The 12,038-nt window shown below is 43.7% G+C and overlaps 1 protein-coding gene and 1 pseudogene across 5 annotated transcripts in view; one reads left to right on the top strand and one right to left on the bottom strand.

Annotated features, from left to right (window-relative positions):
- Window positions 1–12,038, bottom strand: part of med15 (mediator complex subunit 15) — a 204,863-nt gene that overhangs the window by 13,577 nt on the left and 179,248 nt on the right. For all 5 annotated transcript variants that reach the window (XM_069933772.1, XM_069933769.1, XM_069933768.1 and 2 more), the window contains 2 exons: window positions 11,541–11,607; window positions 9,497–9,657 (listed from right to left, as the gene is read on the bottom strand). In XM_069933772.1, coding sequence (XP_069789873.1) covers window positions 9,497–9,657; window positions 11,541–11,607 — 228 coding nt within the window. The remainder of the gene's footprint in view (window positions 1–9,496; window positions 9,658–11,540; window positions 11,608–12,038) is intronic.
- On the top strand, window positions 649–2,605 carry LOC138760241 (eukaryotic translation initiation factor 1b pseudogene; annotated as a pseudogene).

Raw genomic sequence — 12,038 nt, 5'->3', positions numbered from 1 at the left:
TGATCACCCATGAGCTCAAGCATCTCGTCCATCAACTTGATTGGAGTTCTGTCCCCCAAGGCGTCAAGGCGCGGCATCCGTGCGACACACTGGCGACTGAAGAGGCTGAGGGAGCCGGTGAACACCCACTTGATGGTCCCATACTTACCTTCCATGGGTGGGTGCTGAACAAGGTGCAGCACTCGTTTGGCGGTGGCAGGGTCCAGGGCGGCGACCACATGGTAAAACTTGGTTAAATCCGATAAAATCTGGCAGAGGTGAAACTAAGCCTCTGCGTGGCTGAACAAGGTCTCCGGCTCCTGAACCCAGAAGTCAGGAAGCTTGATGACTATAGCGTTGATCGAAAGGTTGTTCATGTTGGGTTCACCAATTGCAGCGGCGGCTACACTGCTAACTGAAGGATCGCACAACCAGACGGGTTGAGTTCAGTGAGCAAAGAATGATTTATTGCCAGCCTTATACTCCCAGCCCAGACCTGGCTGAGAACCATGCTGGGGGGGGGGGTGCCCAACGTCACCGGGGCATCACGTGGGTCCCAAGCGCAGGCTTCTGAGCTCGGTGCCGAGGTTGGGAGGAAACCCCCGATGGCATCATTTTGGACAGCTACCCCGCTGCGTGCGTGACAAGCAGGGTGGGTTCGCCTGCCTAATGGCGTACTGCCACAACGTCAACAGCCCTACCTTCATCCACTTTTTGTCAAACATGATTTGCCCCTGATCTATCCCTGCCTATCCAGATATTTGTATATACTATCTCTAAGAATACCTTTCATAACTCCCCCACCCCCCCACCAACCGAAGTTGAACTTACTGGCCAATAATTACTTGGCCTGCACCTTGTTCCTTTTTAAAACAACGGAACTACATTTGCAACCCTCCATTTCCGCGGCACCACACCCTCCTCCAGTGATTGTTGAAAAATCACTGTCAGAGCCTCCGCTATTTGCTCCCTGACCTCCCTTAACGTCCTGGGAAAAATCCCATCAGAACCAGGAGACATCCACCTTTATTGACCCTAGAAGCTCTAAAGCCCTCTCTTTACTATTCCCTATCCTTTTCATAACTAAGCCATTTGCCTCACCAATGTCCCTTTCCCTCGTGAATACAGACAAAAAAAAACGTTCAATATCTCCCCCATCTCATACGGTTCCTCACATAGTCCACTGTTTCCATTTTCCAGTGGACCTACTCTATCCTTTTACTGTTCACGGATCTGTAAAAACCCTTAGGATTCACTTTCACCTTATTAGCTATGGACATCTCATACCTTCTTTTTGCCTTTCTAATTTCCCTCTTAAGGTTCTTTCTGCAATCTAAGTAACGATCATACATCTTATTAATCTTTTGTTTCTTATATTTAGCATAGGGCTCCCTCTTATCCTGAACCAACTTCCTAATTATTCTAGAAAACCACGGTTCCCTTGAACTTTTAGTCTTGCCTTTCAGCCGGACTGGAACATAATCAAAATTTCACCTTAAAAAACCCTCCTATTTTCCTCTACATCCTATCTGGAAAAAAGATCAGCCCACACAACTCTCTGCAAATCCCTTCTCATTTTTCCAAATCTGACCTTCCCCCACTCGAAGACCTTTAACCTCAGACCCGATCTATCCCTTTCCATAATTTTTTAGAAATATTTTTTTATTTTTCACACTGTGAATCATATCAATCAAAATATATACAAACGTTTCTCATACCCTCCCTCCCCTCTCCAAAACCAATAAATATTCAACATATACAATACAACAAAACCATTAAAAAATGTCATTACACAATGAAAAATAAACAAGAAAAATGTGTCATCTACTTTTACACACTGGATCAAGTCATTTTGTCTTCTTATCATTTTAGGGGATGGAGGTCAGAGGCAAGCCCTCTCTGTTCTGTTCCATGTATGGTTCCCAAATTTGTTCAAATAATGTGACTTTATTTTTTAAATTATATGTTATTTTTTCCAATGGGATACATTTATTCATTTCCATGTACCATTGCTGTATTCTCAGGCTCTCTTCCATTTTCCAAGTTGACATTATACATTTTTTTGCTACTGCTAAGGCTATCATAATAAATCTTTTTTGCGGTAGGAGTTCACTTGACGCTCCCGCATGTAAACCCACCGCGACAGTGCATGTCCACCTGCTGAGCTTCGATCCCTTTGCTGATGCACTTAAGGGCGAAGATCTCCTCCCTTCTGGGACTAGGGACTACATACACATAAGGATCCAACAGAAGAATTGTTGGAAAAGCCTCACCACTGTCCAAGGCATTGCAGATGAGTATGACAAAAAGAAGCTTGTCAAACACTTCAAAGAACAATTTGCCTGCAATGGTACTGTGATTGAGCATCCCGAATACGGTGAGGTGATTCAACTTCAAGGAGACCAGCGCAAGAACATCTGCAATTTCCTGTTGCAGGTTGGCATTGTTAAGGATGAGCAACTCAAGGTCCATGGGTTCTAATTGAGACAATGGTCCACACCCTGCTAGAAAATGATAGGCTCTAACTTGTGGACTGTACCTGAGCCTGACCTTGCTTTTGTCCCAGCTAACTTTTGACATGGTTTCTAATGCTCGTACTTGCTTTTAAAATCACATGTTAAACTTTTGTTGTTCTTCCTTTTTTTTAATAATGTATAATAAAGCCACTTGAGCAACTTCTGATAAAAAAAATATTTTTTGCACTTTATCCAATTTGAGGCCTAATTCCTTACTTCTTATATTACTTAGAAGAAAGGTCTCTGGATTTTTTTGTGATTTTATTTAATATCTGATTTAGATCTTCCCAAAACGTATCACTTTCTCACATGCCCAAATTGCATGTACTGTTGTTCCCATTTCCTTCTTACAGCGAAAACATCTATCTGATAATGTTAGATCCCATTCTTTTAACTTTTGAGGCGTGTAACCAATTATACTGTATCATGCATAACCTTGTGTTTATTACATTCTTCATAGTTCCAGAACATAACTTTTCCATGCTTCATTTTTTATCTTTAATCCTTTTCCCACTTTTGTTTAGGTTTATAGCTTATTTCATCATTTTCCTTATCTTGCATCTTAATGTACATGTTCATTATAAATCTTTTAATTATCATTGTATCTGTAATCACATATTCAAAGTTGCTTCCTTCAGGTAATCTCAATCTGTTTTCCAATTTATCCTTTAAAAATGCTTTCAGTTGATGGTATGCAAACATTGTACCATGAGTTATTCCATATTTGTACTTCAACTGTTCAAATATTAATAAATTATTTCCCAAAAAACAATCTTCTATTCTTTAGATTCCTTTTCTCTCCCATTCTCTAAAGGAAAGGTTATCTATTGTAAAAGGGATAAGTGGGTTTTGCGTCAATAGTACTTTTGGTATTTGGTAATTCATTTTTTTTCCTTTCTAAGTGGATCTTCTTCCATATATTAAGTAAATGATGCAATACTGATGAGCTTTTATATTGCACCAGCTTTTCATCCCACTTATAAAGTATATGTTCCGGTACCTTCTCCCCTATTTTATCTAGTTCTATCTTAAGTCCAGTCTGGTTTTTCCCTTGTCTGGTAAAAATCTGATAAATACCTTAATTGTGCTGCTCTATAATAATTTTTAAAGTTTGGAAACTGCAAACCACCTTGGTTATACCTCTCTGTTAATTTATCTAATGGTACCCTCGGTTTCCCCCCTTTGCACAAGAATTTCCTTATTATTCTTTTGAGTTCATTAAAGAATTTCTCTGTTAAGGGAATTGGCAACGATTGAAATAAGTATTGTATCCTTGGGAAGACATTCATTTTAATGCAATTTACCCTCTCTAATTCTTTCCAATGTTCTAAGTCTTCCTGCAATTTCTTTATTAGTGGCTGATAATTTAGTTTGTACAGGTGGCTTAAGTTATTATCTAACCTGATAGCTAGGTATCGGATTGCTTGTGTTTGCCATTTCAATGGTGATTCTTTTTTAAATTCTGTATAATCCGCGTTACTCATTGGCATCACTTCACTTTTATTTGCATTGATCTTGTACCCCGATATTTCTCCATATTCCTTCAATTTCTTATGTAATTCTTTTATTGATATTTCTGGTTCTGTTAAGTATATTATGATGTCATCTGCAAATAAACTGATTTTATACTCCTTCTCCTTTATTTTTATCCCTTTTATTTTATTTTCTGTTCTTATCTGTTCTGCCAATGGTTCTATTGCTAAAGCGAATGAGGGGAATAATGGACATCCCTGCCTAGTTGACCTACTTAATTTAAATTGGTTCGATACATATCCATTTACTGTTACTTTTGCCAACGATCCATTATATAATGCTTTAATCCAATTAATATATTTTTCTGGTAGATTGAACCTCTGTAATACTTTAATTAAATAGTTCCATTCTATTCCGTCAAAGGCTTTTTCTACGTCTAAAGCAACAGCCACTGTTGGCTTCTTATTTCCTTGAACTGCATGAATTAGATTAATAAGTTTACAGACATTATCTGCTGTTCGTCTTTTCTTAATAAATCCAGTTTGATCTTGTTTTACTATTTTTGATACACAATTGGCCAATCTGTATGCTAATAATTTCGCTATTATCTTATAATCTGAGTTAAGTAGAGATATTGGTCTATATGATGCTGGTGTTAATGGATCCTTTCTTGTCTTTGGTATGACTGTAATTATTCCTGTCTTACATGAATCTGGCAAGTTTTGTGTTTCATTACTTCCAGGAGAGGAGGAATTAATAACTCTTTAAATGTTTTATAGAATTCTATTGGGAATCCATCTTCTCCTGGTGTTTTATTGTTTGGCAGCTTTTTTAATATATCCTGTACTTCCTCTATTTCAAATGGTTTTATCAGTTTGTTTTGTTCCTCCTTGCAATTTCGGCATTTCAATTTTAGCTAAAAACTCTTCTATTTTATCATCTTTTCCCTCATTCTCAGTTTGGTATAATTGTTCATAAAATTCCTTAAAGTTCTCATTAATCTCTTTTGGGTTATATGTAATTTGTTTGTCCTTTTTCCTTGATGCCAATACAATTCTTTTAGCTTGTTTTGTTTTAAGCTGATAGGCTAATATTTTGTGTGTTTTTTCTCCTAGCTCATAATACTTTTGTTTTATTTTCATTATGTTCTTCTCCACCTTGTATGTTTGTAATGTTTCGTATTTTATTTTTTTGTCCGCCAATTCTCTCCTTTTCGTTATATCATCCCTTTTTACTAGTTCCTTTTCTCTACTTACTATCTCAACTGCTCTATTTCCCGATTGTAGTTCTTTCTCATCTTAGTTACATAACTTATTATCTGCCCTCTAATGAAGGCTTTCATTGCATCCCTTTCCATAATTAAGCTAAAGCTAATGGAGTTCTCCCCAACGCTCACCTCCATCACCTGCGCTATTTCATTCCTTAACGTCAGATCTAACACTGCTCCCCCTCTAGTGGGCATCTCAACATATTGCTGCAAAAAGCAATCCTGAACACATTGCATAAATACTAAGCCATCCTGCCCTCTCACTGACTGCGTTTCCCAATCTATGTTTGGAAAATTGAAATCCCCAACCAACACCACCCTATTTCTTCTGCACATCTCACCTATTTCCTTGCACATTTGCTCTTTCCCCATTTGGAGGCCCATAATATACCCCTATAATAGTAACCTCACCCTTCTTATATTTTAGTTCTACCCACACTGCCTCCCTCGATGAGCCCTCCAGTCTATCTTGCCTCACCACCGCTATATCTTCCCTAACAAGTAATGCCACACCTCCCCCTCTGACTCCACCAAGTCTCTCACATCTAAAGCAGCGAAATCCTGGAATATTTAACTGCCAGTCACAACCCTCCTTCAACCATGTCTTGCTAATGGCCACAACATCATAATGCCACGTGTCAATCCACACCTTTAGCTCATCCAACTTCCTTACAACACTTCTCACATTGAAATAAATACATCTCAGGGATCTCCTGCATCCTACCTTCTGCCTATCACTCTCTCTACCATTCTCATAATTGTCATTATAGCATCTATTCATTACTTCCTACCATTCCACCCCCAAATTATGTGAATATTCCTTTGCCTACATATTCTCTCTCTGCTGTCCTCCCTTATTTGAACCCCTGTCCCCAACCATACTAGTTTAAAGCTCCCTTGGCAGCCCCAGCAAATGCCCCCGCCATGAGACTGGCCCCTCTGGGATTCAGATGTACCCATCATTATGGTATAGGTCCCATCTCCCCCAAAAAAGGTCCCAGTGGTCCAAGAACTTGAATCCGTCTCTTATTCCATCTCTTTAGCCACGTATTTAACCTCCACCTGATTCTATTCCTGCCCTCACTGTCACGTGGCACAGGAAGCAATTCAGAGATCACACCCTTAGCAGTCCTTCTTCTAAGCTCCCTACCCAACTCCTTATACTCATTTTGCAGGACCACTTCCTCCTTCCTTCCAACATCATTGGTACTAACATGTACCACGACCTCAGGCTCTTTACCCTCCCCTTTTAGGATGTTCTGAACGTGTGTAGTCACATCCCAGATCCTGGCATCAGGGAGGCAAACCACTATCTGGTTTTTTTAATCGCGTCCACAAAAACCTCTGTCAGTCCTCCTGACCATCGAATCCCCTATAACTATCGCCCTTTTCCTCTTAACCCTACCTTTCTGGGCTACAGAGGCTGACTCGACACCTCTGGCCACCTTAGTCTGACTACCCCCTCCTCAGTACTCAAGGTGGAGGACCGATTTCTGAGGATTACAGACTCAGGTGCTTTCTTTTGAACCTGACCCTTGCCTTTCCTCCTAAAGGTAACCACTACTCCTCCTACCGTGGCCCTGGTGCGACCACTTGACTATAACTCTTGTCCATGATGGCCTCACTCTCCCTAACCAGAGCGAGGTCATCGAGCTGCAGCTCAAGTTCCTTGACTTGGTCCCTTAGACGCTGCAGCTCAGTACACTTTGTGCACATGTGGATGTCCGGGAGACGAGAAGACTCCACGAGAAGACTTCCCACATGTGACACTGAGAGCAGAAAGCTGGCCACACTCCTTCCCTCCCCTGTACTGACCCACTGCCCTACACCCCTTCCCTCCCCTGTACTGCCCCATACCCCTTCCCTCCCCTGTACTGCCCCACACCCCTTCTTTCCCCTGTACTGCCCCATACCCCCTTCCCTCCCCTGTACTGCCCCACACCCCTTCACTCCCCTATACTGCCCCACACCTTCCCTCCCCTGTAGTGACCCACTGCCCTACAGCCCTTCCTTTCCCTGTACTGCCCCACACCCTTCCTTCCCCTGTACTGCCCCACACCCCTTCCCTCTCCTGTACTGACCCACTGCCCCACACCCCTTCCTTCCCCTGTACTGCCCCACACCCCTTCACTTCCCTGTACTGATCCACACCCCTTTCCTCCCCTGTACTCACTGCCTCACACCCACACTCCCTTTCTTCATACCCCACCCTAAACACCCTTCCTTCTCCAGGACTTTGAATGTGTTCTTGCTTTATAAATCTCTGCTGTTCTTTCACTCAATTCCACATTTAAATCCCTCTGATCAGCCTTTGAAGCAGATGACCCCCCACTGATTCACAACTGAAGTGTGGTTTCACTGGGAAGGACCGTTTAGGGCCCCAAACAGTGGCGAGGGAGGAGGTGTGGGCACGTGTAGGCCACGGCATCCGGTGCTCGCAGTGTGGTCTCCTCTACATTGGTGAGGCTGGATGCAGACTGGGAGATGGATTCGTTGAGCACGTTTGCTCTGAGTGCAGCAATGGTGGGGATTTCCCAGCAGCCACCATTTCAATTCTGCGCCCAGCCTCCACGCTGCCATCTGTCCATAGCCTCGTGCATGTCCAAACCAGGGGCACCCGTAAATTAGACGTTCCCCCGGGGCTCTCTCCAACTGGATGGCATCACTCCTCCAGTCCCTGCTAGACCACTCCCCATTCTTCATCCATCTCACACCCCTGTGTCAACAGGGGCCCCAGCTCTCCACCCCGCTTCCCTCTCTATTCACAGAGCTATTTCTCCCCCCCTAGTGCGACCACCTGACTATAACCTCAGCTTTCTTCTCTTCTGCCCCTCCACTGTCCTGCCTGCGGGTCTGTGCCTCACCACTGCCCCTCCCCCCACCATTTCTGCTTTTGATTAAGGGCTCAGGGCCACAGAAAGAACGCTGCGTGACCCAGAATTTTTGTGGGAACTACAACCACAGCGCCTGCAGACTTGTTTAACATTTCAGCTTTGGTCGGCCTTTGGCGGCCTCAGTCCTCATAACTGCAAGTCCCTTCTTAAACTCCTCTCTCTTCTTTTAGGGACTCCTTAAAACTTATTTGCTGGAAGAGAACTGAAATTTCTAGCAAGGCTCGATCATAAAGGGAAGTATTAAAGTGATGCAATAATTCATTCAGACAGTGCAGTGGAGGCCCAGGGAACCATTCCAAAATTACAATGACAGGGGTGAGGAAGGCTCACCAGCAGCTACACTTCATTAGGAGTTTGAAGAGATTCAGGATGTAACCAAAGACAAGGGCAAATTTCTACAGGTGGACCGTGGAGAGCATTCTGACAGGTTGCATCACTGTCTGGTACAGAAGTACCAATGCACAGGACAGAAAAAGGCTACAGAGGGTTGTGAACTCAGCCAGTGCCATCATGCCCCACACCCCTTCCCTCCCCTGTACCATCGAGGACATCTCCAAGATGCGGTGCTTTAAGAAAGTAGCCTCTATCTGCAAGGACCTTCAGCACCCAGACCATTCCCTCTTCAAGTCAAGTCACCTTTATTTATCGTTCAAACCATGCTATGCACCCACGGTAAAGACGAGATAGCATTTCTCCAGGGCCACAGAGCAGATTTACATCAGTATAAGTTAGAATAGTCCTTAAACAGATTGAAATATTAAAATTTGAAGACATATACAGTCCATGGTATACTATCCACATCTTTTCTGGGAATTCAGGAGCCTGATGGCTTGGGGGAAAAAAAACTGTTGCCCAATCTGGATGCAAGGGCCCAAGGGCCCATCCTACCATTCTCTGCAGAATGTAGTGAGGATGGTGCTGGGGGCGGGGGGGGGGGGGGGGGGAGGTGGGAGATGGACTTTTCTCAGCCTTGGCAGGAAGTAGAGGAGCTGTTGGGCTTTCTTGGCTATGAAGCTGGTGTTAAGAGACCAGGTGAGATTCTCTGCCAGGCGCACTCCAAGGAACCCGATACTCTTGACTACCTCAACGGACTTCACATTGTAACCATCAGGAACAAGGTGTACAGGAGCCTGAAGATGAACACCCAATGGTACAAAACCAACTTCTTCCCCTCTGCCATCAGATCCATCAATGTACAATGAACCCCATACACCACCTCACTTTCCCTTCTTTTGCACAAACCCTTTTCTTTTTTTAAAAAGTAATTTAAATGCATTTGCACCTGCAACATTACCGCAAAACAATAGATTTTGTGACATGTTCATGACAATAGATTCTGGTTCTGATTCTGCTAATTAGATACATACGTGATCGGTGGTCCGTGGATGGCAGTCATTGCAGGCCCGAAGGTTCGCTGTAAGGAATGGTTGAAGACCGGGGAGCGAATATTGGCTAGGACAGCATCCAGGAGAGGCTGGCACAGGTACTGCTGCTTTGTGATCGACATTGGTGGAGGTGGAGGGGTGGGCTGGGGAGGGAAAGGACATTTTATGAACCATCCCACACACACGAGCACCAATATAACTGAGGAAACAAACAAGCTGCCTGATGAGGAGTCCAGCTCAGAGAGGGGGGAACCTTTCATTTTAACAGAAACACCACTTCTTGATCTCAGACGGGTGAGTGAACTGCCACTGCACCAGGTATCTATCAAAAACGCACTGCTGTTCTCCAGCCCCGACCTTTAGCTACTTCAGAGGCTCATGCATCCAGTGGTTACCTGAAGAGTTTATTTGAAATGAAAGAAATGGAAATGATACCCTCTTTGGGGTGGCATGGAGGGCGTTGCGGTTAGCATAATGTAGCGCCAGCGATTGGGACCGGGGTTCGAATCTCGCACTGTATGTAAGGAGTTTGTACGTTCTCCCCATGTCTGCATGGGGTTTCCTCCTGCCGTTCGAAATGTACTGGGGGTGTAAACTGGGCAGCATGGAGGATGGACCAAATTGGCCTGTTTCTGTGCTGTGTGTCTGAATTAAAAAATTTTGCGGGGACCATTGCGTTCAGTTCTGGTCATGTCATGGCAGGAAGGACGGAAATGATTCGGAGAGGGTGCAGAGAGATTAACCGGGAGCTGTTGCCAGGATTGGAGATGTCGCCAGATTGGGTGACAGATCGAGGACTTTTATCTTTGGAATGAAGAGGAATTAAAGATAATTACATTCAGTGGACAGGAAGCACCTATTAACATAACAATTACAGCACAGAAACAGGCCATTAGGCCCTTCTAGTCCGCACCGAACCAAACACCCCTCTCTAGTCCCACCTCCCTGCACAATGCCCATAACCCTCCATCTTCTTCTCATCCATATACCTGTCCAACCTTTTCTTAAATAATACAATTGACTCCGCCGCCACTATTTCTCCCGGAAGCTCATTCCACATGGCTACCACTCTCTGAGTAAAGAAGTTCCCCCTCATGTTACCTCTAAACCTCTGCCCCTTAATTGCCTGGGGCAACAAACCATCTGTTTAAGGAAGGTTTATGCAAGACATCAGAGGTAAGCTTTGTTTTTACATAGAGTGTAATGGGGGCCTGGAAGGCATTTCCGGGGGTGGTGGTGGAGACAGGTAGTGCGTGGAAGGCATTGCCGGGGGTGGTGGTGGAGACAGGTAGTTCCTGGTGGTGCCTGGAAGGCATTGCCGGGGGATGGCAGTGGAGACAGGTAGAATAGGGACATTGAAAAGGCACTTAGACAAGCACATGGGTATAAGAAAAATAGAGGGTAATGGGTGTGAGGTGGGGTTAGGGCTATGCTGTTGTGGAATTGGTTTATAGAGACTGACCGGCACAACATCATGGGTCAAAGAACCTGGCTGTGACGTTCCATGCATGTTAAAGCCAACAGATAATAAATATTGCAGAATTCTCTAAAAAGTAGTAGAATTGACCGAAATGTAGATTTTTAGAAACAGGTGAGAAAGGGTAAATTTGGAGCAGGAAAGCAGATCTTTTCATCTTGGCATCAATATGCAGCAATTTATGTAATTTTGAGCCATTTGATATTTGAGGTATTTAGCAGCTTTTGCAGAGCTTCACACAAATTAGCGCGCTATCCAGTTGCCATGGGCTTTGCAAGTCGTGTATCAGATGCAAAAAAGAGGGGGTAACACAGCTTTAGAAAGTGAATTAGTATGTGGGGGAGGTCAGAAAATTGGCGGAAGCATACTTGTATGCTTTCATTTTTACAGGTACCAGTGCACGGGGATGTCACTGCCTGCGGGTTTCTTCCAAGTCACTCATTATTCCTAACTCAGAAATATATTGCGATATCCTCATCGATGCTGGGTAGTCACCCTTGAACTCCCTCTACCATCTCCAAGATAAGGTGAAAATGAATTAAAACTCACCACTGCCATGTCGTTCTTCAGTTTTTCCAAAGCAATTTCACATTTTTGAAGAGTTGCCAAAGAGCACCTGTTAAAATAAAGAGGATTCTGAAAGTGGGAAGAATTTGACCTTGTCGAGCCAGGGCCATCAGCTTGCATTCAGGCCCTTTGTCCCAGAGAGTTTAGTGTGAAGGCTCTGGTTCATCAGAACCTGGATTTGAGAGGGTGCTGAAGGCAAGGAGGGGCTCCCAAAGGGCCCTAGGCACTGAAGGCTTCCTCGTCATGATTGAAGTTTGGATCTGTGGCTTGGGCTGCCGATGGTTTGAATCCACGATACTCGATGACTAAGTGGCAATACTAGTGGCAAATCTTTATCTGCCTCACAGCAGATTAAAGGGAATTTCATGTAATATTACATTTCTGCTTTATTACGTGACAATAATAGTATCAGATCTTTACTTTCCAACATAATCTATTTTTTACATCAAACCCGCTGACAGATGGTTTCCTTCCCTTTCT

This window comes from Narcine bancroftii, chromosome 4 (assembly GCF_036971445.1).
Source record: "Narcine bancroftii isolate sNarBan1 chromosome 4, sNarBan1.hap1, whole genome shotgun sequence".
Taxonomy (NCBI): domain Eukaryota; kingdom Metazoa; phylum Chordata; class Chondrichthyes; order Torpediniformes; family Narcinidae; genus Narcine; species Narcine bancroftii.
This window is presented reverse-complemented; position numbering and strand designations above follow the sequence as displayed.